This window comes from Notamacropus eugenii, chromosome 3 (genome assembly GCF_028372415.1).
Source record: "Notamacropus eugenii isolate mMacEug1 chromosome 3, mMacEug1.pri_v2, whole genome shotgun sequence".
Classification (NCBI taxonomy): domain Eukaryota; kingdom Metazoa; phylum Chordata; class Mammalia; order Diprotodontia; family Macropodidae; genus Notamacropus; species Notamacropus eugenii.
Window position 1 is genome coordinate 85,025,298 of NC_092874.1, and position 25,675 is coordinate 85,050,972.

The 25,675-nt window shown below is 36.2% G+C and overlaps 1 protein-coding gene across 4 annotated transcripts in view; it reads right to left on the reverse strand.

Annotated features, from left to right (window-relative positions):
* The window catches only part of DYNC2I1 (dynein 2 intermediate chain 1), a 100,746-nt gene that overhangs the window by 26,768 nt on the left and 48,303 nt on the right, over positions 1-25,675 (reverse strand). For all 4 annotated transcript variants that reach the window (XM_072652071.1, XM_072652073.1, XM_072652072.1 and 1 more), the window contains 6 exons: positions 24,362-24,491; positions 21,228-21,339; positions 17,024-17,115; positions 10,750-10,879; positions 9,425-9,597; positions 7,797-7,959 (listed from right to left, as the gene is read on the reverse strand). In XM_072652071.1, the coding sequence (XP_072508172.1) occupies positions 7,797-7,959; positions 9,425-9,597; positions 10,750-10,879; positions 17,024-17,115; positions 21,228-21,339; positions 24,362-24,491 (800 nt within the window). The remainder of the gene's footprint in view (positions 1-7,796; positions 7,960-9,424; positions 9,598-10,749; positions 10,880-17,023; positions 17,116-21,227; positions 21,340-24,361; positions 24,492-25,675) is intronic.

The window sequence follows — 25,675 nt, forward strand, 5'->3', positions numbered from 1 at the left end:
TTATGTGTATGTATCATTTCCCCAAATAGTTCCTTAAGGGAGACAACTGTATTCATTTTTGTCATAGCATCCTTTGAGCCTTACAACAGTAGTTAATAAATGTTTTCTGACTGAGTGGTCAGGAAGAAGGCACCCATCATGATGGGTGGACTCCTGTGAAGAATTTAATATAAGATGTGAGTAAGTGCGATAAACTTCACTGGAACAATCATTTATTAATCACTTGCTATGTGCAAAGCACTGTCTTAGTCACTGGGAATATGAAGACTGAAACCAAAAATAGTCCTTACCCTAAGGTCTTAATATTCTACTAGACTCTAGTAAGCAAGAGGGATATAATATACACACACATATTTTATACATACATATGTGCATGTTCGTATACATACACGCATATGTACATGTTCATTCATTCATTGATTCATTATAAATAATTTGGAGGATTAAGAAAGGCCCTGTGTGGGGCAATGGAAGCTGAACAAGTCTTAAAGGAGACTAGAGATTCTAAGAGGCAGAGATGAAGAAGGAGAATAATCCACAACACAGCCTAATAATAGCCCAAGCAAAGACATGGTGATGGAAAACCGGCTATGGGATGAAGTCAGTATGTCACTTTTGCTGGAAGAAAGGCAATGTCCACTTTTGCACCTCATCCAACCATCTAGTTATTCTAACTAGGCCATGCTGCCACCTGCCTCCTACCTCTTCCTCATTTCTCTCCATCTGAACCAGCTCTCTCCACACTACACCTTGGTCTCTGTACCCAAGACCTCCAGGTTTCTTTGGAAAGTTAATTCAGCCCCTGGAAATGGCTCCTAAGAATACAAGACTTGACTTCAGTTGAGGAATAAAAATAGTCTTTCCCTATCCTGGCATCATGGTCTAGCAAAGGCCTCTCGGCCCCCACTACTCTTGGGCAGCGTGGACCCAAAGGGACCATGGTTTATATCAGAAGATTCCAGCTGTCTTGCCTCTCCTTCTGTGTCTCCTATCCTCTAGTACAGACTTTGTGGAAGGTCCTGGAAAACCTGCAAATTCTCGCAATGGTGTCAGAGAAGGCGATCCCCCAAAAAGAAGAGCCACTTGAACCCATCTTGTCTATTTGGACAATGCTCATTCAAAAGTTAACTATACAACAGCTAGCCTTGCAAATTAAAAGATGTTCCAAAGAGATTTATATATTAGCTTTACAACTAGTTATACTAGAAGTCATGAGTTGTTGGATTAATTCTAATTAATCTATCATTCTTTACAGCTCATTTTCCATGTGGGAATAAAGTATATGTTTCATTTTTTAGAAAAGTTAATCCACTCATCTTTGGAACATCTGCCCTAAAGCCTGTACCCTTTGAAAGTTCACTTACCCCACTACCTCTACTAGCTGGCCACAAATCATGCTTCCCCTTTCACATCTGAACAAGGAATCTGCTAGGCCACCTTGCTACCTGCATGGCACCATGTGCCTACATACCCTGCAATACCCTTAAACTACCTGCCTCCCCTTGCTGCTTTTTACCTCTTTCTTTGTCACAGTAACCAAATCAATAGCATCACTCTTTCTAGAAAGAGCATATCGATTGGCTGCCCTATATTAGGACTCTGAATTTTCATTAGAAAATTCCCTTTTCTGGCTAATATTCCTCCACATGTGCCATCTTCCTCTATTAGAATGTGAATTCCTTGAAGACAAGGACTGTCTCCCTTATTGTACAAGCTTAGCACATTCACAGTAAGCATTTAAGAAAAGTATCTTCCTTCATTCATTCAATGTGAAATCAGTTTGAAAAGAAATACTGGAACTGGATTATAAAAGGCTTTAAAGGACAAACTAAGGAATTTTCATTTATAGTAAAGGCAATAATGAGTCGCTGAAGTTTCTTTAGCAGAGCGTTAGCTTAGATTTTGTTTATGAAATATCAACTTACAAATTGAGTGGAAAATGGATTGGAAAGGGAAGCTGATTAGGTGGTTACTGAAATAAAACAAGTAAACAAAAGGAGGGGACTGAGCTAGTGTGACTGTGGACTGCATGGAAAGAAAGGCATAGATACGAGAAACACGGGAAATGGGAACAACCAAAGTGAGCGCTACTGATGACATATGGAATAGAAAAGAAGAGTCAAGGAATACTTTGTGAACTTAGGTCACCACAAGCATGAGCATCTTCTCAACAGAAAGAGGGAAGGTGAGAAGAGAAGTGGACATAGGGGGAAAGTCACTTCTACTTTGACTGTGTTGTGTTAATATATAAATTACTATATTCAGTAAAATCAAGGATATAAAATTGAATTATACCATTCTGATTACTATAATTCTCAAACAGGAACCATAACACATCAAACGATATTTCTCAGGGGAAGAACAACAAAATTAAGAACTGATATTTATTTATAAAAGGTCAAACCTATAGCCAATGCTAGTTTTGAGGTCTATTTTGGATGGGCTGATTTTGTGATGCATGTGGGACATCCACATGAAGATGTCCAGCACACAGCTGATTCAAGAGAAAAGCTTAAGGGAGAGACAATAGCTGGATATATGGGTTACCTTGGAGAAAACAATTTCAGTAGTGTTAACACCACAGTCAGACTGCAATTGCTTGAAAAATAAGTAGGAAATGAGGAAGTAGAAGCAATGAACACAGATGACATGTTCTAGGAATCAAAGGAGATTCCATGATCAAGAAGATTTGCATATGGGAAATTTGGGACATTAATGCATTGCTGGTAGAGTCATGAACTATTCCAACCATTCTGAAGAGCAATTTGGAACTATGCTCAAAGGGCAACCAAACTGTGCATACTTTTTGATCCAGCAACATCACTACTAGGTCTGTAGTTCAAAGAGATAATAAAAGAAGGGAAAGGACCTATATGTGGAAAATATTTAGCAGCTCTTTTTGTGTTGGTAAAATATTGGAAATTGAGGGGATGCCAATCAGTTGGGTAATGGTTGAACAACCTGTATGTGGTATATGAAATGTAATGGACTACTATTGTGCAATAAGAAATGACGAACAGACTGATTTCAAAAAAACCTGGAAAGACTTGTATGAACTGATAGAAAGTGAAATGAGCAGAACCAGGAAAACATTGTACACAGTGTCAGCAACAATTTGTGATAATCAATTATGAATGACTCAGCCTTTCTCTGCAACACAATGATCCAAGTCAAATAAAAGGGACTCACATCCAGATAAAAAACTGATGGACTCTGAGTGTAGATCAAGGCGTATTTTTTTACTTACATTATTCTTTCTCACATTGTTTCCTTTTGATCTATTTCTTCTTTCACAACAGTGACTAATATGGAAATATTTTTGCATGACAGCAAAAGAGACTATATCAAACTACCTACCATTTTCAGAAGAGGGGAGGGAGAAAAACTGAAATCTCAAAATCTAATAAAAATTCATGCTAAAAACCTTCACACGTAACTGGGGAAAAAATGAAATACTATTTAATTATTTGCCAACTGAGAAAAAAAGACTTGCATATGATAAGGTCACAGCAGGTGACAAACTACACTACAGGAGGAAGTACCCATAGATGGTATCACATATAAATAATGAAGTAAATGTGTTTGGTAGTATTTTAGTATTATTTTATTGTATTTAATTTCTTTAAAACTGACAGTCCACACATGGCATATATAAAAACTTTTAGCCAAGATGTCAGATTATTCAAAACAGTATATTTCCCAATCATTCTGTATAGACAATTAAAAATGTGAGATTTTAAGTGGCTCCAATTGTGTAGCATAAATGACTCTAGAAAACAACAACAAAAAATATTAGCCATCTTGCACCTTTTTTAAAATTCTAATGAGAACTTACTAAGTATTGACTAGTTACTTCCTATCAAAACAGCGGTTATATATGAGAGTCCCTTTATCAGTCAATAATCAGCAAGGTGGTACAGTGCATACAGTGCCCAGTCTGCTGAAAGAAAGACTCCTCTTCATGGATTCATATTCAGCCTCAGAGACTTAGTAGCTGTGGGATCCTGGGCAAGTCACTTATCCCTGTTTGCCTTAGTTCCTCTTATGCAAAATGAGCTGGAAAAGGAAATGGCAAACCACTCCATTATCTTTGCCAAGAAAACCCCAAATGGGGTCAAAAAGAGTTGGAAATTACTGAACAACAACAACAAATATTTATTATGTACCAACTATGTCAGGCACTGGGCTAAGCACTAAGCATACAAAAAGAGCCAAAAGGTATCCCTAGGCCCCAACAAGTTCACGATCTACTGCAAGAGGTAACAAGCAAACAAATATGTACTAACAAGCTATATACAGGATAAATAAGAAATCATTTTAAAAGGGAAGGCAATAGTTCCAGAGCTCCCAGGTCAAGGAGAAAATACTGCAAACAGCCAGAAAGAAACAATTCAAATACTGCAAAGTGGAGTCAGGATAACACAAGACTTAGCAGCTTCTATATTAATGGACTGCAGAGGGCAAAGGAACCAGGAATATAACCAAGAAACATCTACCCAGTAAAACTGAGTATAATCCTCCAGGGGAGAAAACAGACTTTCAAGAAAATATAGTACTTTCAAGCATTTCTGATGAAAAGACCAGAGCTGAATAGAACATTTGATTTTCAAATATAAGAATTATAAGAAGCATAAAACTATAAACAGGAAAGAGAAATCACAAGGGATTTTATAAGGTTAAACTATTTACATTCCTATATGGAAAGATGATAATTATAACTCCTAAGAACTTACTTTCTCATTATTAAGGCAGTTAGGAGGAGTATACATAGACAAAGAGCATGTGTAAAAGTTGAATATGATGGGATGATACATAAAAAAATAAAATTAAGAGGTGAGAAGGAGGAATGCACTGGGAGAAGGGAAAAACAGAGGCAGAATGAGGTAAATTACTTTACAGAAAAGAGGTACAAAAGGAAAGTCATCAGAATTAAGAAGAGTTGAGGAAAGGCTTCCTGTAGAAGACAGAATTTTTGTTGGGGTTTAAAGAAATAGAAAGAAGGCAATGGGTAGAGATCAAGAGGCAGAATATTCCAGGGATGGAGGGAGAAAATTACCAGAGCCAAGGGATGAAAGGTCTTCTTCATGGAACAGCCAGGAGATCAGTGTCATGAATCAAAGAGTATGGAGTGAGATATAAGATGTAACAAAACTGGAAAAGTAGGATAGGGTTAAGTCATGAAGAGCTTTGATAGCTAATCAGAGCATTTTGTATTTGTTCCTGGAGGCATGACAGAAAGCCACCAGAGTTTACTAAATATGAGTATGACATGATCAGATCTGTGTTTTAGGAAAATCACACTGAAAACTGAGTGGAGGACAGACTGAAGTAGAAAAAGTAATGGTCTGTTTACGTCAAAAATTCCAGAGTAGATATTATAAAAGATATTACTCAGAACTTGCTGGTGGTACAGCAGATAGAGCTTTAGGCCTGTATTAAGAAAGACCTGAGCTCAACTCCAGCCTCAGACACTTCCTAGCTATGTGACCCTGGGCAAGTAACTTAACCTGTTTGCCTCAGTTTTCTCAACTGTAAAATGGGGATAATAACAGTATCTACTTCACAGGGCTATTATGAGAATCAAATGAGATAATATTTGTAAAAGTTACAATTTAGGATCAGTACATTTATACACAGCAGTTAATCCTAACTGTAAACTTAAAGTTTTTTTAGGAAGGAAAACAGCATTACAAAATATTTTACTTTGGATTGGGAAAAATCTTTTAACATAGGTACACAGTTATTAGAAGAGAAAAGAAATATTATCCAGTTGAGGCTGTCACTAGGCTACTACAGTTAAGAAACCTTCATTTACAAAAACCATCACTGACTGTAAAGATGACACAGAGTAAAAGAAGACTGGGTGTTTCAATCACGATATCCATCTACATTCTTTCCCCATATCTCATCTCTCCTCACTCTCTAGCCTACCAGCTCCTATTTTACATGCTGCTTGTGACTGTACACAAAAAAGCTTTCCATCTATTTAAAACAAAAGTGAGCGATTACAGTGACTGTCCTGGGAGGGGGGGTTGTCTACAATTTTGTCAAAATAGAATATGATTGATCAGTGGATCACTTTCTCAAGCCTAGGAATATGTGTCTTTAAAAGATTTTAACAACAATTCTATTTGTGGGAATTCTATTTGACCTATCAATAATTCAAAATAATTTTAATAAGTATAATTAGCTAGGTCTTTCATTAACACAAAAATTACTTTCCTTAATACAGTTAAGGATACAGTGTTAAGCTACTTTTTTTGGACATTATAATCCCCAAATGGATACCACAATATCACTTTATGAAGGGGAAAGATGAAAAAAAATATAAAAAATAAATCAAGGGGAAAGTTGATAAAACTTCAAGAGTTGATTCTCTTTTATTTGAGTTATTTATACACAACAACAATGTTTTTAAATAATCTTTTTAGTTTTTTAGTCAATAAATTTTGTTTAAAAAACAATCATTCAAACAAGTTGCCAGGCAAGTGATTAAATGATTAGCTAAAGATTATTCTTTTATTCCCCAACTGATAAATGGTCAAAGGATATGAATAGGCAGTTTTCAGATGAAGAAATCAAAGCTATCTAAAGTCACGTGAGAAAATACTCTAAATCACTAATGACTGAAGAAATGCGAATTAAAACAACTCTTGAGGTACCATCTCATGTCTATCATATTGGTTAATATGACAGAAAAGGGAAATAATGTTGGAGGAGATGTGAGATAATTAGGACATTAATGCTGGTAAAGTTGTGAATTAATCCAACCATTCTAGAGAGCAATTTAAAACTATGCCCAAAAGGCTATAAAACTGGGCATACCCTTTGATCCAGCATACCTCTACTACAGCTGTATCCCAAAGAGATTTTTAAAAGTGAGGGTAGGGGTAGAGATGGGGAAAGGAACTATCTGTACAAAAATATAGATCTTTTTGTAGTAGCAAAGAATTGGAAATTGAGGGGATGCCCACCAAATGGGGAGTGGCTGAACAAATTGTGGTACATAATTGCAATGGAATATTACTGTACTATAAGAAATGATGAGAGAATGACTTCAGAAAAACCCAGACATACAAACTGATGGAAAATGAATTGAGCAGAACCAGAAGAACATACACAGTAATAACAATACTGTGTAATGATCAACTGGAAATGGCTTAGCTCTTCTCATCAATACAATGATCCAAGACAATTCTAGAGGACTCATGATGAAAAATGCTATCACCTCCAGAGAAAGAACTGACGGAGTCTGAATGCAGACTGAAGCATTCTATTTTTCACTTTCTGTATGTTGCATGCGTGTATGTGATTTCTTTGAGTCTGTGTCTTCTTTCACAACATGACTAAAATGGTAAGATGTTTTGCATGACTGAACATGTATAACCTATATCAACCTGCTTACCATCCTCAGGAAGAAGGGAGGGAAGCAAGGGAGGGAGAGAGAAAATTTGGAATTTAATTTTTTTTAAATGAATGTAAAACATTGTTTTTACATATAAGTGGGGAAAAAAAATACTATTTTTTAAAAAACAATTCTTTTTACTTTTCAAACTCCTAGAAAAAAGTTTACATTCATTGTCTTTACTTCTTCACATTCTAAGACACAGTTTGTAAGTAAATTTGACTGAACACTGGTAAATAAGTTTAACTTTAAAATACATATTATATATAGTATAAAGACACATATAAACTACAGTAATCGTATAGTGATATATGTGTATATAAGTATATGTGTGTATATGTGTGTATATGTATGTACACCATTTCTTGAAAAGAAAACAGAGACTACTGACCAGTAGAAAATGTTGCTGTCCTAAATGTCCAAATACAATCTTTTAATTTCACGTAGTGATGCATCCTGGAGTCCTCTCGTAGATCCCACAAAACTACTGAACCATGAATTGTTCCAGCAAACAGTAAAATTGCTTTAAAAGGGCTAAAACAGCAGCACATGACCTTTCAAGAAAGCCAAGAAAAGAAACTCTTTTAATTGTTCTAAGACCACAATTACAAAACAAATACAACACTTGTTTTTTGCTGAGCTGCAGAAACTTCTGCATTAGCCTCTTCTTATTCAATTGATTTGACTTCCCTTTTCCCATCCCCACCATTTTATTTATATTAAGTACTGCATTACGGAATATATTTTCAATCCCTGACAACAAATTTCTAAAGAAATTAATCTTATCCACAGCCTTGGGCAGGAGCTCTAGGTTGGAAGAAAAGAGACAGAAGGAGCAAAATAATTTAAAAATTTCCCTATTCTCAACCCAGACCTTGAGAAACAGCATGCCCTTCAAAACCTCCTCCAGACTTTGCTAGTCTTCTTACAACTTATATCTCTACCCCTTTACATACTCTGCAAACTAGTGACACTGGCTTCCTTGCTATTCTTTGCAGAAGACTCTATCTTCCAACACTAGACATTTTCAATGGTTATCCCCCATGCTTGGAATGCCCTCCATCCTCATCTCCGCCTCCTGGCTTCTCTGGCTTCCTTCAAGTTCCAGTTAAATTCTCACCTTCTATAGGAAAACTTTCCTGATCCCCTTAGTTTTAATTCTTAATTCTCCCCTCTGTTGATTATCTCTAGTTTGTCCTCTATGTAGTTTGTTTGTACATAGCTGGTTATATATGGTCCCTCCTGTTATACTGTGAGCCTGCTGAGAGCAGGGACTACCTTTTGCCTTTCTTAGTACTTTCAGCAGTCACTACAAGGTCTGGCATGGACATAATAAATGTTTCTTGACTGACTGACTCTTCAAAAGTACCCTGAGGATCGCCAAAGCAAATACCAATAAGTGGGCAAAAAAGTTCTTAAATTGATCATTTTCAAGGGAAAATCCATAGCCTTCTTAATTACAATAGTAGCAAAAACACTAGTTTTTTTTCCCCCCAAAAGGTCTAAAGATATTAATGTACAGAGTAGCCATAGTCCAAACCAAATAAGAGAATAAAACAGAAGGCTATAAGACCATAGTCAGTTTGAAAAATATTCTTCTCAAGTTCGAAACTTAAACTTTTCAAATAATCTTGCTTGACCACAAGCATTCCCTTCAGACAATCACTTCTTCCAATAATAGAACAAAATAGGTTTTCCTGAGTCAAAGCACTGAGGAGAGGGACCATCATTCTACTTCATTAGTAAGCTGATGAAGCAGACAACCAGTGAGACACTGAAAGTCATCTTTTATATCTTAAGTGTCTTAACAAAAAAATGCAAACTTTTTCAAAAACACTCTCTTCTTCCTTTTTAAAATGTTCACTGATGCTCTTTATTATCATGACTTTTTCTTTCTTTTCCGCTCCTGTTTCTTATCAAGTCACATCTAAATCAATGAATTACAAAGCCCTCCACCCCCATCCTTTTAGCCATTAAGTATATAGTTTCCAGACTGAAAAGATCAATCTTTAACTATACCTTTGATTCACAGATTAAAACTTTCTGAGGGCTGGAAGGCTGCCAAATATCCCATACGCAGAGAATATATCTTTTATCCAGTATATCAGAGAATGGCTTTTCAGGTAACTCATGAACAGAAACTAAAGTCTGTCTCTGAATTTGAGAAACATGTAAAGAGGACACTTTTCGATCTAGGGAAGAAATGAAGGAAAAAAATCATTCAAATGAAAAGTAAGTAGCTGAAATAAAATCTCTATTAAATCAAAGCTAACTTAAAATATCAAAATGGTGAAAAGTTCAATGTTTATGATCTAACTGTAGCTGTTTTAGTATGGTTGAATAAAGTATTATGCTTTTTTTCTACTGTGTTCAATCCAAATCAATTCAGAAAACATCTATTAAGCCATTAACTATATACAAGGTACTGTGGTAAGCACTGGGGATAAAAAGAGCAAACCAAAATAATTCTTAAGCACATGGCACTTACTACATTCAAACAGGTTTGATCAGGAAATAAAACTTTTAATAAGTGACTATCCACAATTTAATAGAGCAAGCACTTCAGCTGGCCTGAAATTTTGTTTAAAAAGAAAAACTTCATTAGTTATAAACTGTTCCAAGTCAGGCAAGTTTCTGACACTATCATCTCCCAAAAATATATAGATAAGTCATCGTGTGGGGTACTGTGCTTTCACGGAATCTCAGTGTACTGTAACTGGAAGAGATCTCAAGTGACACGAAAGATCGTGTGCTAAGATATGGCACATGTGGTACAAAAGGAGTGCATGAGGAAGAGTCAGATGTGGGTTCTAATCTTGTGTCTGCTCTGAATTATCCCTACAGCAACAGGCACTTCATTTCACACCCTGCTCTCAGTTTCCTAATCTGTAAAATGACAGGATTGTTTCAGATGATCCCCAATCTAATAACTCTACAAATTTCCCTCTGGAATTAGAACTTTCTTAAGGCCTTTCTTCTGTTTATAAACTTCAATTCTGTATAATAATAAAAATCATGTAATTCACATTTCTATTTTGCATATGCCTAAACTGTTTAGGCATATGCAAAATAGAAATGTGAAAAATCTTCCTTATACTAAGCAAAAATCTGCCTTTCATCAGTTGTTATTATTTTCTGCCTTCTGGAGCTATCCAGAATAAAATGAACCCCTCTTTCCACAGAACAGCTTTTCAAATACTTAAAGACAGCTATGAAATGTCCCCCTCTGGCACCACTAAAGTCATCTGTTCTCCAAAGTCAATGTGCTTGGTTCCTAAACCATTCATCACTGACTGACCATATCACTTAAGGCTTTTAGATGAAGATACATAATAAAGTCTTACTTTGTAGGAATGGGAGGTTAGTGTTCATCTGGGCACAGCTTTCACTAATATTAAGGGCATTTTCTTGAGACCTGAGATTCCAACTGGGTTCAGTTGCAGCACGATCTTCCTCAAGTAATACAGCAATCACCTGTCCAATACAAAGAATTATTATGCTTTAAATATGGAATTTTCACACTTATTGACTTTTCTTTGAAAATTATTTTGCTTTTTTCCACCCTGAAAATTTGTTGGCTAAAAGCTTATTCCAATAGTTAAATCGGTCCAAGTATTTAAAAAGTTAATTTCTACTTTTCTGGAGAGTAGCTGAAGTTGATTTAAAATGACTGCAATATTATAACAACCTCTGTAGGCTATTTAAATTATTTTATTACAGGAGAACTTGCTGTAATTAATATAACATTTGCTTTGTAGCACTCTAGTGTACTTGACTTGTCTTGTCATATTTTATTATGATGATCAACCTATATAGCTTATCTTCCTATTTCAATGTTATCTCCGTTAAAAAAATAGGAACCATCTTACTTCAACTGAATATTGTCCCCAATGCTTAACACAGAGCTCGGCATGTGGTACGTAGTCAATATTTGTTGAATTTGATTGAATTGCTAAAAATAACATTTCTAGTCTGAAAAAGCTGAAGAAAAAACAGGGTCTTGTCTGCTCTGAAGTGAACTGGAAGGTGAAAAAAAATGTCATGCACCTTTTGTTATTTATATCTGAATACAACAAATGCTATATTTTCACATCAATATTTTAGAGATGGTTGTCATTTAAAGAGAAAAGTTGAGATATGATAAGATATTATTAATCAGTGGTCATTTCACAATCAAACATTTGCCTCCATGGATCACTGAGAAATGACCATCCTCTTTTCAAACTTTCCAGAGCACTTAAGTTATTATATCCCTCATTTATCATGTATTATAGCATAGTTTTAGAATATGTGTCTTATTCTCCTACTAGACTATAAGCTTCTGTGATTAGATACCATGTCTTATTTATTTAATTTTTTGGTTAAAGAACATACAACAAAGTCCTCCTTTGAAGAAGTGAGTTAAACCATGAGCTAAGTTCCATGTGGTTAGATACCATGTCTGACTTATTTTGTATCTTTGCCAATCCCTAAAATGGTGGTCAAAACACAGAAGACTTTTAACAACTCTCAGTATCCTAGGCAACTCTATAAGACTACAAGTTGCAGAACAGTGACTAGTCTATACTGTTAAGAGGGGTTTCCTCACTCATTCATTCAGTCATGTCCAACTCTTTGTGACCCCAAGCACACCAGACCTTTCTATCCTCCACTATCTCCCAAAGTCTGTCCAAGCTCATGGTCATTGCTTCCATTACACTATCTATCCATCTTATCCTCTTTTCTCCCCTCCTCCTTTTGGCTTCACTCTTTCCCACCATCAGGATCTTTTCCAATTTTCACGTTATGTGGCCTACAAAGCTTCAGTTTCAGTATCTGTCCTTCCAATAACAATCTGAATTGTGACCTTACATAGCCCTCCCTCCCTCAAATCAATGTCAACTTCAAGTTGATGTCATGCACCTCTTTGAGAATGAAGGACAAACACAAGTCTGAATTGATTTCTTTAAATACTGACTAATTTGATCTTCTTGCTGTACAAGGAACTCTTCAGAAATCTTATCCAGTACCATAATTCAAAAGCATTGGTTCGGTGGCACCCAACTTTCTTTATAATCCAACCCTCACAGGCATACATTACTACTGGAAAAACCATAGTTTTGACTATCTAGCCCTTTGTCTGCTTTTTAGTATGCTCTCCAGATTTGCCCTAGCTTTCCTTCCAAGGAGCAAGTGCCTTTTAATTTCATGGCTGTAGTCACTATCTGCAGTAACCTTTGAGCCCAAAAGTATAAGATCTGGCACTGCTTCCTTTTCTTCTCCTTCTATTTGCCAGAAATTGCTTTCTCCTTCCACCAGTAACCCTGAGGGTTTTCTCTTCCCATTCTTTTTTTTTTAATTAAAGGGACCATCCCTGGACTCAGTTCTTAAAGAAGCTTATTCATTGAATGGGCTGTGGCCTCACCCAAATGAGAACCTGGAAAGACCTTAGCTTAAAAGGGCCAAGGTCTCCCACTGCATTCTGGACCCTCTCCAGTCGTCCTGATCGATATCTAGCCACTGGACCCAGGTGGCTCAGGAGAAAGTAAGGCTGGCAATTCCGCCCAGTCCTCCCTCACTCAAATTCAAGTCAACTGCAAGTCACATCATCATCTCCCCAATGTCATGGTCCTCTTTGAGAATGAAGGACAAACAATACGCAATTTGCTTGAAGTGATGGGATCAACTGCTATGATCTTAGTTTTTTCAATGTTAGGCTTCAAACAAACTTTTACACTCTCCTCTTTCACCCTCATCAAGAGACTTTTTAATTCTTCTTCATTTCTACCATCAAAATAGCAGCATCTGCATCACTGATGGATATTTCTCATGGCAACTTTATTTCCAGCTTTTTGATTCATCCAGCCTGGCATTTCTCATGATGTGACAAACAAGGTGACACATATACAACCTTCTTGAATGCCTACTGAACCAGTTGTTCCACATTCAATTCTAACTGTGGCTTCTTGACTGGGATATAAGTTCCTCAAGAGATAAGCAAAATGATCTAGTATTCCCATCTCTGAAGATTTGCCACATTTTCCTGTGATTCATATTGTCAAAGGCTTACATGTAGTCAATGAAGCAGAAGTAGATGGGTTTTTTTTTTTCTGAAACTCCCTTGTTTTCTGTATAGTCCAGTGAATGTTGGCAATTTGACCTCTAGTTCCTCTGCCTCTTCAAAAACCAGCCTGTGTTTCTGGTAATTCTCATTTCACATCTTGCCAAAGCCTAGCTTACAGAATCTTAAGAATAACCTTGCTGGCATATAAAATGAGTGCAATTGCTTGATCATCTGAACATTCTTTGGCATTGCCCTCCTTTAGGACTGGGATATTAAACTGTATCTTTTCCAATCCAGTGGCCACTGCTGCATTTTCCACTTTGCTGGTATACTGAGTACAGCACTTTAAAAGCATCATCTTTTAAAATTTTAAAATAGCAATGCTTCCTAAGTTTCACCTGACTTCATTCTCCAGGATATTTGGCTCTAGATCAGGAACCACACTATCATGGTAATCAATGATGTTAAGATCTTTCTTGTATAGATCTATGATGTTAAGATCTTTCTTGTATAGATCTATATATTCTTACCATCTCTTCTTTTTTTAATTTTAATTTTTTCCCAATTATACGTAAAGATACTTTTTTACATTAATGTAAAAATTTTTCTGAGTTCCAAATTCTCTCCTTCTCTTCTCCCCTCACTGAGATGGCTACACACGTACAAGCATGCATTCAGACTTCATCAATTCTTCCTCTGGATGAGGATTGCATTTTTCATCAAAAGTCCTTCGGAATTTGCCACCCCTTCTTAATCTCTTCTCCTTCTATTAAGTCCCTACCATATTTGTCATTTATTATACCCATTTTTGCATGAATGTTCCTTTGATATCTCTAATTTTCTTGAAGAGGTCTCTTGTCTTTCCCATTCTATTGTTTTCTTCTATTTGTCTGCATTACTCTTTTAAGAACTTTCTTATCTCTCCTTGCTATTTTCTGGAATTCTGCATTCAGTTAGGTGAGTCTTTCCCTTTCTCCTTCTTGCCTCAGCTATTTGTAAAGCCTCATCACACAGTCATTTTACTTTTTTCCTCTTTTGTGGGGAAGGGGATTTTTTTTAATGATCTAAATAAAATTCTTTATGAATACAACGTAGAAGTGATGAACAGATTTAAGGGATTAGATCTGGTAGATAGAGTACCTGAAGAACTATGAACAGAGCTTCACAATATTGTATAGCAGGCAGTGACAAAAAATATCCCAAAGAAAAAGTTCAAGAAATGGAGGCAGTGCCAGATTTTATATTCCTGAGTTCAAAAACCACTGTAGATGGCAGCTATACCCATGAAATTAAAAGACTCTTGCTCCTTGGAAATGGCAAGTCTGAACAGCATACTAAAAAGCAGAGACATCACCTAGCTGACAAAGGTCTAGATAGTCAAAGCTATGGTTTTTCTGGTAGTTATGTATGGCTGTAAGAGTTGGACTATAAGAAAAGTTGAGCACTACTGAATAGATACTTTTAAATTGTGGTGCTAGGGAAGACTTCTGAGGGTCCTTTGATGGCAAGAACAAATCAGTCAATATCTGAAGAAATCAATTCAGACTATTTATTGGAAGGACAGATATTAAAGCTGAAGCTTAAACACTCTGGCCACATAATGAGAAGACAAGACTCACTGAAAAAGACCCTGGTGTTGCAAAGACTGAATGCAAAAGGAGAATGATAAGATGGATTGCTGGCATCATGGAAGCAATGAACATGCGTTTGGACAAACTTTGGGAGATAGTGGAGGACAGAAGGGTCTGGTGTGCTCCAAGGGGTCATGAAGAGTCAGACACAACTGAACAACTTAACAACAACGACATATGAACTGATGGATTTCCCTATTTTCTTCAATTTAAGTCTGAATTTTGCAATAAAAAGTTAATGATCTGAATCACATTTAGCACCAGGTTTTGTTTTAACCGACTACACAGAGTTTCTCCACCTTTGGCTGCATGGTATGTAATCAATCTGATTTTGATTCTGACCATCTGGTGATACTGACCATGTATAGAATGGCCTTCTGGGTTGTTGAAAAAGAGTGTTTGAAATAACCAGCAAGTTATCTTGACAAAACTCTCTTAGGCTCTAGCCTGCTTCATTCTCTACTCCAAGACCAAACTTGCCTGTTATTTCAATTATCTTTTGATTTCCTACTTTAGCATTCTGATCCTTTATGATGAATGTAACCTCTTTTTTTGATGATATTTCTAGAAGACATTGTAGGTCTTCATAGACCTGATCAACTTTGGTCTCTTTGGCACAGTTGAAACATAAACTTGGATTATTGTGATATTGAACGGTTGCCTTAGATTCGAACACATATTTCTCATTGAGCAGTGTCCTCTAAAAATTATAGCACAGGAAGAAAGAGATAAGGTGGATAGGCAGAATGGGACTAGATTATGATGGTCTTGAAAGCTTAGCAGAGAAATGAAATGGTAGATAATGGGGCCCTACTATAAATTCTTATGCTAGGAAATATCATAATTAAAACAATCTGCTTTACTACTGCACCATAAGAACCCCTGAGCCTTTCTATCTGATCTACAGATGAAACCTCCCATATGTGTTGTATCTCCCATTAGCCTGTTAGCTCTTGGAAAAGAGCTTTCCTAAAGCTAAAACTGGCTTTCCTAATTGTATCCCCAGTGCTTTGCATACAGAAAGTATAATTAACATTTTCCACTCATTCAATGCTTTAGGAATATTAATCTGGCAATATGCAGAATGGATTGGAAAAGAAAAACCTCAGAATCAAAAAGGCCTGTTTAGAAGACTAATTGAATAATTTAGTTGAGAAATGGTACAAAACGAAAGAATGAATCTGAGATACATCTGGGGAAAAAAAACGATACAATGTAGTGATGGAATTGATGTGGGAGGTAAAGAACAAAGGGGTAAGAGTAAGACCAAGTACTCCATCCCCAAGACGACCTATTATGCTTTTACCTTCCTCCTTCAATATTCTACTATAACCCCTCTGACCTCTTTAGGTCACCCAAGCCTCAATTTCATTGTCTCCTTGACCTCACCAAGAAACTAAGCAAGACCTGGCATAACCAGAAAACACATATCAAAACTTGTAAAATCTCCAAAATGAATACATTTTGTAAATGTAAAATTTACAATAAAATCCTTTACGACAATGGGGCTAGATCACTGAAGTAAATGTGTTCTACTAGTGGTTACTTTATTTTATGCGGTTATATTTTATTGAAGATTTCACCATAGTTTATCCATATTCCCATAACTATAAGGCATGAAATAACAAAGTACGACTGTCTTCTTTTCGTTTCATTACTATGTTTATTTGCTACAAATAATGCACTATGCTGTATGCATGCCTGTCTAACATTTCAGAACATACAAAACAAATAGATTGCTGGAAAATTTGGCATTTTACTTTATTGTAAACATACAAAATGTAAAGAGTAATTTGAACAGTGTCATGAATACATAAATATTTAAAATATACTATTCTGATCATCATTTTTATTGTGCTTTGTCTTAGGCAACATAGACAGCCCAGATATTTAACCTTTCCCCATATATTATACATATAAGCATTTGTAGAACATTGACTATACCTGACAAGCAGCCCGGAGAAAATTGGCTAACCTTGGTGTGTCAATCTTTGTTACAGGCGTACCATCAGACATATCTCTGCTGTTTTTAGTACCTAAAAAAAGATATTAGGTTTCATTAATTATTATTACAATTATTATAATTACTATTATTACTATACCACAAAATAGTAAGAACAGAATCTGTAAGAGACATATTGTGATTTAAAAGGTTTTAGTAACTAAAACTTTCAGCTCAAAGGTATGTAAAATAGGTGTAAAAAAGGTGGGAGCTAGGTGGTACAGTGGATAGAGTGCTGGGCCTAGAATAAAGAAGACTTATTTTCCCTAATTCAAATCTGGCCTCAGACACTTACTAGTTGTGTGACCCCGGACAGGTCTCTTAACCCTATTTGCCTCAGTTTCCTCATATGTCAAATAAGCTAAAGAAGGAAATGGCAAACCATTCCAGTATCTTTGCCAAGAAAACCCCAAATAGGGTCATGAAGAGTCAGACACAACTGAAAGTGACTGAACACCAACCAAGTAACTAAAAAGCTTTCAGGAAATAGAATATAAATTTCTAAATCTATTAATGACTTCCTATGCAGACTTTCCCTCAGTTTCTGCAGATGTATTTTTTTAACCAGACCTGAGATTTCATTGGTATAGGTAATCCCCATGGGGAAGCTTCCTCATCAATACAGATCAGAAGGCCCACCTCTGAGATAACTGAATTGTTCAGGATCACAAAGTCAGAAGATCTCAGGCGTGGGGCTTGAACATAGGTGTTCATGACTCTGAAGTTGGTCAGCTATCCACTACCCAATGCTGCCTCTCCATATTCACACCCCATGCTAATTCTTGCATACATGTCTTTTTCATATAAGTATTATTGTCATTATCACCATCCATTAAGGTCCTACTCTATTATCCCATGTAGAGATAAGGTAATCATCTTATGGTTGGAATGACAGACTACGCATCTGACATCTGATAAGTAGTCTAGCTAAATTCAAAGAAGCTCATGACCAGAAAGTTTGTGTGTGTGTGTTTGTCCTTCATTGCCGAAGACCATGCCATCAGAGAAATGATGACATGACTTGCACTTGACTTTGTTTTTGAGTGAGGGAGGGCTGTGCAGGTCACCAGCCTCACTTCTCTTCCAGAGCCATCTGAATCCAGTGACCAGATATTCATCAGGATGACTGGAGATGACCCAGGATGAGGCAATTGGGGTTAAGTGACTTGTCCAAGGTCACACGGTGAGTGTCAAGTGTCTGAGGTGAGATTTCAACTCAGGTCCTCCTGACTCCTGCACTGAGTGCTCTATCCACTGCACCACCTAGCTGCCCCCTACCAGAAAGTTACTACTAGGGGAACTTGTTTGGCCACAGTTAACTTCTTAACCATATACTAAGGCACAGGGGAACTGTGATACACATCTGTAAATGGGATATGAACACATGTATCAAATTACAGATCCTTGAAGTACTAAAGTATAATAACAATAATATAGATAACATTCATATAGCACTTTACAGTTTACAAAGTCTATGATATTATTTGATCATCACACAAGATTTGTGGGAGTTAATGCAGGTATGAGTTATCCACTGGTACAATAAAGGAATTAAGCCAAAGATAAGTGAAGAGACTTGTCTGTCATCACACAGCTACTAAGTGGAAAGATCAAGATTCAAATCCAGATCTCCTGGCTCCAAACGAGGTACTATTTTGTATGACTAAAAATTTAATTCTTGTAAATTTAGTTCTATTTTAAATGTACTAAGGAAGTTAATTATTTAAAGGGTACCTATGCTGATTCCTTTTATAAAATAGTTACTGCTAATTTATCTATTTCATAAATTCATGTATTATTATTATTATGTGTACATTAGCTTTTACAAAGTAGGGCTCATCTTTATAAAGAAGGACAGTGATCATTCCTTTCCCTCACAGGGATATGTTGAGGAAATAACAGTGAGTAAGCAATTTCAATTGTAACTGCACAATAAGGATCAGCACCTAGCACAATGCCAGGAACTCTATGAGCCTTTAGTGGATAGCGACTGATTTTATTTTAAAATAACACTGAAAATTAAGTAACTGACATATATGAGTAGAGATGTGCCCAGTTTACAACTTGGCTATGTTCCAAAAACTCATTTTTAAACTGGCTTGTGAAAGGCAATATGACAGAGGGCAAAGGGCACTGAGCTATTTTAGTCTCATTTCCTTGATACACTAGCCATAAGACATTAGACAGGTCACAATTTCTCAAAGCCTCAAAATTTACAACTACAAAATGGATATAATACCTGGTCTGCTATTTTATGTGAGTATATAATGATAAAATGAGATAACATCTGGCCAAATTCTTTTAAAAGTCATGTAATTTTAAGACACACATCTATAGTCATATGAACAAGAAACTAATCATTTTTCCATACCCTCCCACTTCAATGCCTTCTATACATAATATATTCCCTAAAATTTGCATCCTATTGGATTGCATCTTAAATTCATTAGAGGAGATTTCTACTAAGCTTGGAACATCTCTCCCTCACTACCTCTTGGATCCCTACCCAGTTTTTAAATCCCAAGGCAAATGCTACCTTTTCCCGTGAAGCTGGCTCTAATTCCCCTGGTAGATAGCCACCACCTTCCCCATCAGACCTCACATTGGCACTTTGTTTTACAACTATTGCACTTACTTTTTCCTGCTGTATATTTCCTTCATGGAATTTTGTGTTTTATCCCCAATTCCAGACCATCTCTAGGCCCTGTGAGGGCAAAGACTATTATCTGAGCTAAACGTTGCATCTTCTCCAGCAGTTAGTGGGGTGCTCTCAACTTCGTAAAACTGGGACTCCATCAATGTGCATGCTCTTTCTTTCTATCAATGCATATCAAGACCCTATGCTGCTGTGGAGTTGCCATAGCCAAAAAATTCATTATCCTGCAGCCAATTTGAAGGTGACTTTCTCCAAACTAAGCTAAGCCAGTTCTCAGACAACAGACATATAGTCTGCTGTGGAACTCATGCTCCAATCCTCTTTAGGTGTACATACTTGACAATGCTTAACAATACAGTTGATGTCTGACAAATGTTTGTGGCAGGGAAGAAGGGAATTTGGACTACATAGAAGCAATGTTATAAATAAATTCCAGGGTAGCTCACCAAAGTCTATGTAATTTCCATTTATGTTAATTCTTCAAGGATCTGTGAGTTCATCAGTCTGGGTTCTCCCAACCTCTCCTATAACCTAGCATCTTTTCAACAGTTACTATTGCTAAAAAATGTTTGATCCTACAATCAACCTAGTGATTGCCTCTCAGCAGACATATGGTCCATTATCAAGCTCATACCTGAAACCTTTGCAGATTGTTAGCAGCTGCCGAAAGTTTTTTACTCAGCTCCTTTCTAGGTCACCTACCTAAATGCCATAAATAGGCATGAGAAAGATTTGAGTGGAAGATTCAACTCATACTGTAACTAAAATAGTACTAAACAGTTACTATTAAATCCTCTTAGCCTTAAATCCATCAGGAAGAAGTTGAGGAGACCTTTTGACAGCTGGAACATTTCCTGTGAAAGCCTTGGAGAGGGTACCAGGGTGATTTTAAGCATGTATATACAGGTAATATATACCTTATGGAAGACCTACACTTAATTTCTATTTTAAAAGGCTGGTCAGGGAAAATGATTATTTACTGGCTTAAATAACAACGCAGTGCATGAAGTCCTTCCCACGTAGGCACTGAACATGTAGATTCCAAAATGTCTTGGTGGGCATATATAATTTAAAAATTCTTCAGATAAAAAGTCAACCCTGTAACTCTTCATTTACTTTAAGTACATTATATGGACCCCATCTCTATGATGGAACATGCCTGAAATTGAGAGGACCACAGTCATAGAAAGGACTCGTAACTGAAAAGATTGTTTATTACAAATGCATAGAAATACATTGTTAGAACATACTTTGAATAGCTATGTGTACATTACTTAACTATTGTCATAATATTTTATGAAATTAAAATTTTCAAAGTTAAAATGAATACATTAAAATAGAAACATAATTTATTTCTTTAAAACAATAAGGAATATTTTTTCCATACCAGCAATATAACGATCTGAAAGATATACATTAAGGGGAAAGGCACATTAAAAAAATAAATATGAAGTAACTCCAGGCTTTTACATAACTAAAAATTTACTCACCTCCTGACACAATGGTACTTTCACCAGGATGCTGGGTCCATACTTCATGAGTTTCTATTTCATCAGTCTGAATATCTCTTTCCACATTATCTTCATTATATTGAACATATGCCTAAAGTACAAAGATATACTACACTTATTATTTTAAAGATTATGGTGATTCCTTATATTTGACATGGTTAGTATGGACTCTCCCTCCACCCATGCATATGTGGTCCTCCACTCAACAGATAGCCTCTATGACTGCTCTACCAAAAACATCCATGCCTGGTTTCTAGTGTTCTGGTGATGAATCTTCCTAAACTTAACAAGGTTGGTCTTCAAATAAAAGACATACAGACTCATATTAGAATCCTTTATAACAAAGGAGGAATTGGCAGTGATTCTACTATACTATGGCTTAGTTTCCAAGGATCCAGGGTGACATCCTCATATGGCACAGTCTCAAGGTCCTTCACCATCTTGGGTGTCCTTCCTCTGGACTTATTTTTTTCTAATTCTAGCTCATCATTTTTTTTTCCTAAAATGTAGCAACAGATCAGAATATGATACTCTATCTGTAATCTGGCCAGAACAGAGTAAAATGGTATTACTGTATCCACAGGCCTGGATACTCTGCCTCTCTTAATGCACCCTAACATTGTCTTGGCTACCATAACATTCTGGTGATCTATAATATGTGATCTGTTTAAAACTCCTGGATATTTTTAAGAAACACTGCTCCCTGAGGCATACATGATCCATTCTGTACTTGTGAAGTTGATTTTTAGAACACAACTGTAAGATTTTATGTTTATCTCGATCAAATTTCATCCAATAATATCAGGGAAGACAAAAGAATCGGTCTCTGGGGAGTTTGCTTCTATAACAAAATAAGGCATCCAATGACGATGTAAGTGGAAGGAGCCGATTTCTACAAAGCTGATATATATGGTGCTTCCTACAGTGCTTAGGAACTTAGTTTTTTTAAGCAATGCAGATATAGATATACATACAGATGTACATATACATATGCATAACCTCACACGTGTGTATATGTTATATGTCTACCCAAAGTACCTAATAATCATGACAGGAGGAAAAAAAGTCCAGATAAGTTCCCATATGTCTTACACATCTGAAAATTTTGTTTTACTCAATTATCCTTCACATTAAACAAGGTTGTTTTATGGCTTTAAAATAAAAATTTTATTCTCAAGATTATCTAGAACTTATGTGTATTACCGCTTTAGCAACTGTTTTTCCTAAAGCAAAATATGTAATTTTTTGTGATTCTAAAAAGCATGTCCCTTAACAAAGCTATCATTTTTAGAGTTTATAAAAACAAGAATCAGTTTAAGGTTCAAGAAAAAAGGAATAAGAAAGCTGAATAAGTTACTTTCTCAAGATCAAACACTGGGATAATAATTGTCAATATATTACAATTCATACACTCATTCCAATCAAGTTCAGTAAGCATGCTTGGTTCTATTTTTCTATCATCAGTGCCTTATACAGAGTAGACACTTCATAGTGAATAATGATTAAATGACAGTCACTCTTTGACCAAAACCCTATCCTGATGCTTCGTAGGGGCATGAAGATAATACTGGCTCCTCAAATGCTACAGCAGGGGAGCAGAAAATCTGGCAGACCCTAACAAGCAAGGAAGGCCCCACTGTGGTCCCTGAAATGGACTGACACAAAGCATCTGTCACCCAAAAACTTAACTGATTCAAGTATTCATAATCTGAAGGTTTCAGTTCACAAAGAACGACCTTCTAAAGCATGTGTGAGGAACAATACACAGTGGAGGAAGTACCCAGATGGATGAAATCGTAGCTCTGTGAAAGTTTAAAGACACACTAGAGACTCTGGCTGACCCAAGACAAAGGGAAGCCACAATTCTTGCCCTCAGAAAGCATAAAGTCTAATCGAGGAGATGAGAAATACACACGAGGGGTAAACCATGGAGTGTTAGAGAACACAGCCTCTGAAGGAGCAATAAGGGAGCATCAGGGTAGGTTTCCATGGAGATGCTAGAATTTAAAGGACTTTAAATTTAAAGGGATTTAAAGGGAGAACTGAGATATGTAGAAAGAAAAGGAGGGTACATCACATGAAGTACAGTGAAGAAACAGATCTGCCTCGCGTTAAGGATGGTGCTAAGGAATGGGAGATATGGTTAGATAGGTATTTTAATTCTGCCTTTTAATTTCATAAGCCACAGACTTTTAACAAAATATTCAAAGAAGCACATATTGTGGTAGCAAAGAAACGATAACACAGAGAGCAATGTTACCAGAATTCCAGCTTTATTCCTCTAATTGAGGAATAGCAAATAAAATGTGGCACTGGAAAATAGACAGTATTCTTATAAACTAAGAAATGACAAATAGGAAGAATTAAGGGAAACCTGAAAGACACATATGAAATGATACAAGATGAAAAGAAAATGATAAAACAATATTCCCTCCTCATTCTCACCTCACAGAAGACTTCACTTCCTTCAGGAAGCAACTCAAGCACTACTTATTTATTTCATATTATATATACATATATATATATATATATACATACACATATATACATATATACACACACATATATACATGTGACACATGTGTACATAAATATACACACATACATATACACATGCGTACGTATATTCTATTTGTACTCTTATAGGTATATGTTGTCTCCTTAAGAGTAAAGATTGTTTCTTTTTTTTTGTCCTTGAATCCCCAGATATGCCTAGCACAGTACCTGACCCAGCTTAATCAATGTTTGCTGACTGTGGTTTGGTTAATCGTTTGACTGAGAAGAACACCAAGAAGAACAGGAATTCAAAGTAACTGTAAAAACCAATAAATGTCCTAAAGAAAGTGTTAGGAAACAAACTTTCCACTTCTGAGCTAAAAAAAAACCAAGGAACTAGGGGACAGAATGTTGCAGACACTAATATTAGATTTATTTTATATACATACATTTATTATTATATTTATCAGACATGATTAATGTAGTGGTAGTTTCTGAAGAAATTTTTGTTACAATGAGGAAAAGGGGAAATTGGAAAAGATTCATGCAGAAATTACTATAAAATTCAGAAACATAAAGCATAAAGGAAGTTTATTTTTTAAAAATTAAGCACTCACCTGCTTAGTATTTCTTTTACCAAAGTTTCTTATGTACATGTCATACTCATTTACTGGTGGCAGATCCAAGAGAGAAAAACTAAATGAAAAATCCAAGTCAATGAGTCGAAGTAATTTTGCACTGCGTGTCCTTTAAAATGAATTAGACAAGAGAACACAAAAATAAGCATAGCGTAAGTATTCATGATCCTTTAATATTTGACCTTAATATTTCTACACCTCAACTATGTACAAGACACAGAATTACTCTAATATCTCAAATGCGGCCCCTCACCATTCTTATCACCTCCCTACTGAATTTTCCACAGCCGCTATTCCAAATCTTTTACCATACTTCTCAATCCCATCCATACCTCTCTTACTCTCAGGAGATAAACTGACTCTACTGAGGAGACAAGACCATCCAAGAAGAATTTTCTCAGTTTCTTCCATCTTCATCTAAAAAACTGTGGATCTTCTCTTGTTCCTTTCCTCCTGCCTCAGAAGAAGAATTGCTCTTTCTTTCTAAGGCTAAACTTTCCATTCATGTTCTTTATCACATTTTTTCTAACCTTGGGACCGTGGCTTCATCAACAACCCATTCCCTCTCTTTTATCTTCAATCTCCCTCTTTCCACTTGCCCTTCACCTTTTGTCTAAAATATAATCAGATCTCCCCTATCTTTAAAAAAGCAGAGGGAAGCCTTTCCTTGGTCCTAACTGGGCTCTAGGCTACTGCCTCATTTCTCACCTTCCTTTCACTAATAAACTTTTCTAAGAGTCATCCAAGTTGCTTCCTTGGCATCCAATGACCCCTTCTGATCAGGCTTCTCCTCAATCTTTCTATTATATTTGCTCTCCAAAGTTATCAGACTCCTAATAAGCAAATAAAAGGCCTTTGTTATCTGCAGGCCTCAATCCCCTTGATACCTCAGTAACAGATATTATTAACTTCCTCCTCCTTCTTGAAACTCTCTTCTCTCTTGGCTCTCCTGTTCTATATCATCCCAGTTATACTACTCCATGGATGGAATTTTACAACAGAAGAGATCTTAAATATCATATAACCCAGCCCTTTCATGGTCTAATTAAATAAACTGAAGCCCAAAGATATTTTTAAAAACTTATCTAAATTCAACTAGTGGCATGACTGGAATTGAAAGAACCCAGTTCTGTCACACTACCCCATGCAGCCTCAGATTATTCTCTCTAAATGTGGACATGCCCTAACATTTAATCTTCAATCTTTCTTTTTCATTCTCTTGTTATACTCCCTCCTTCCCCATGATTTCAACCTCTCTGAAATATATACCCACATGTATACCTAACCTCTCCC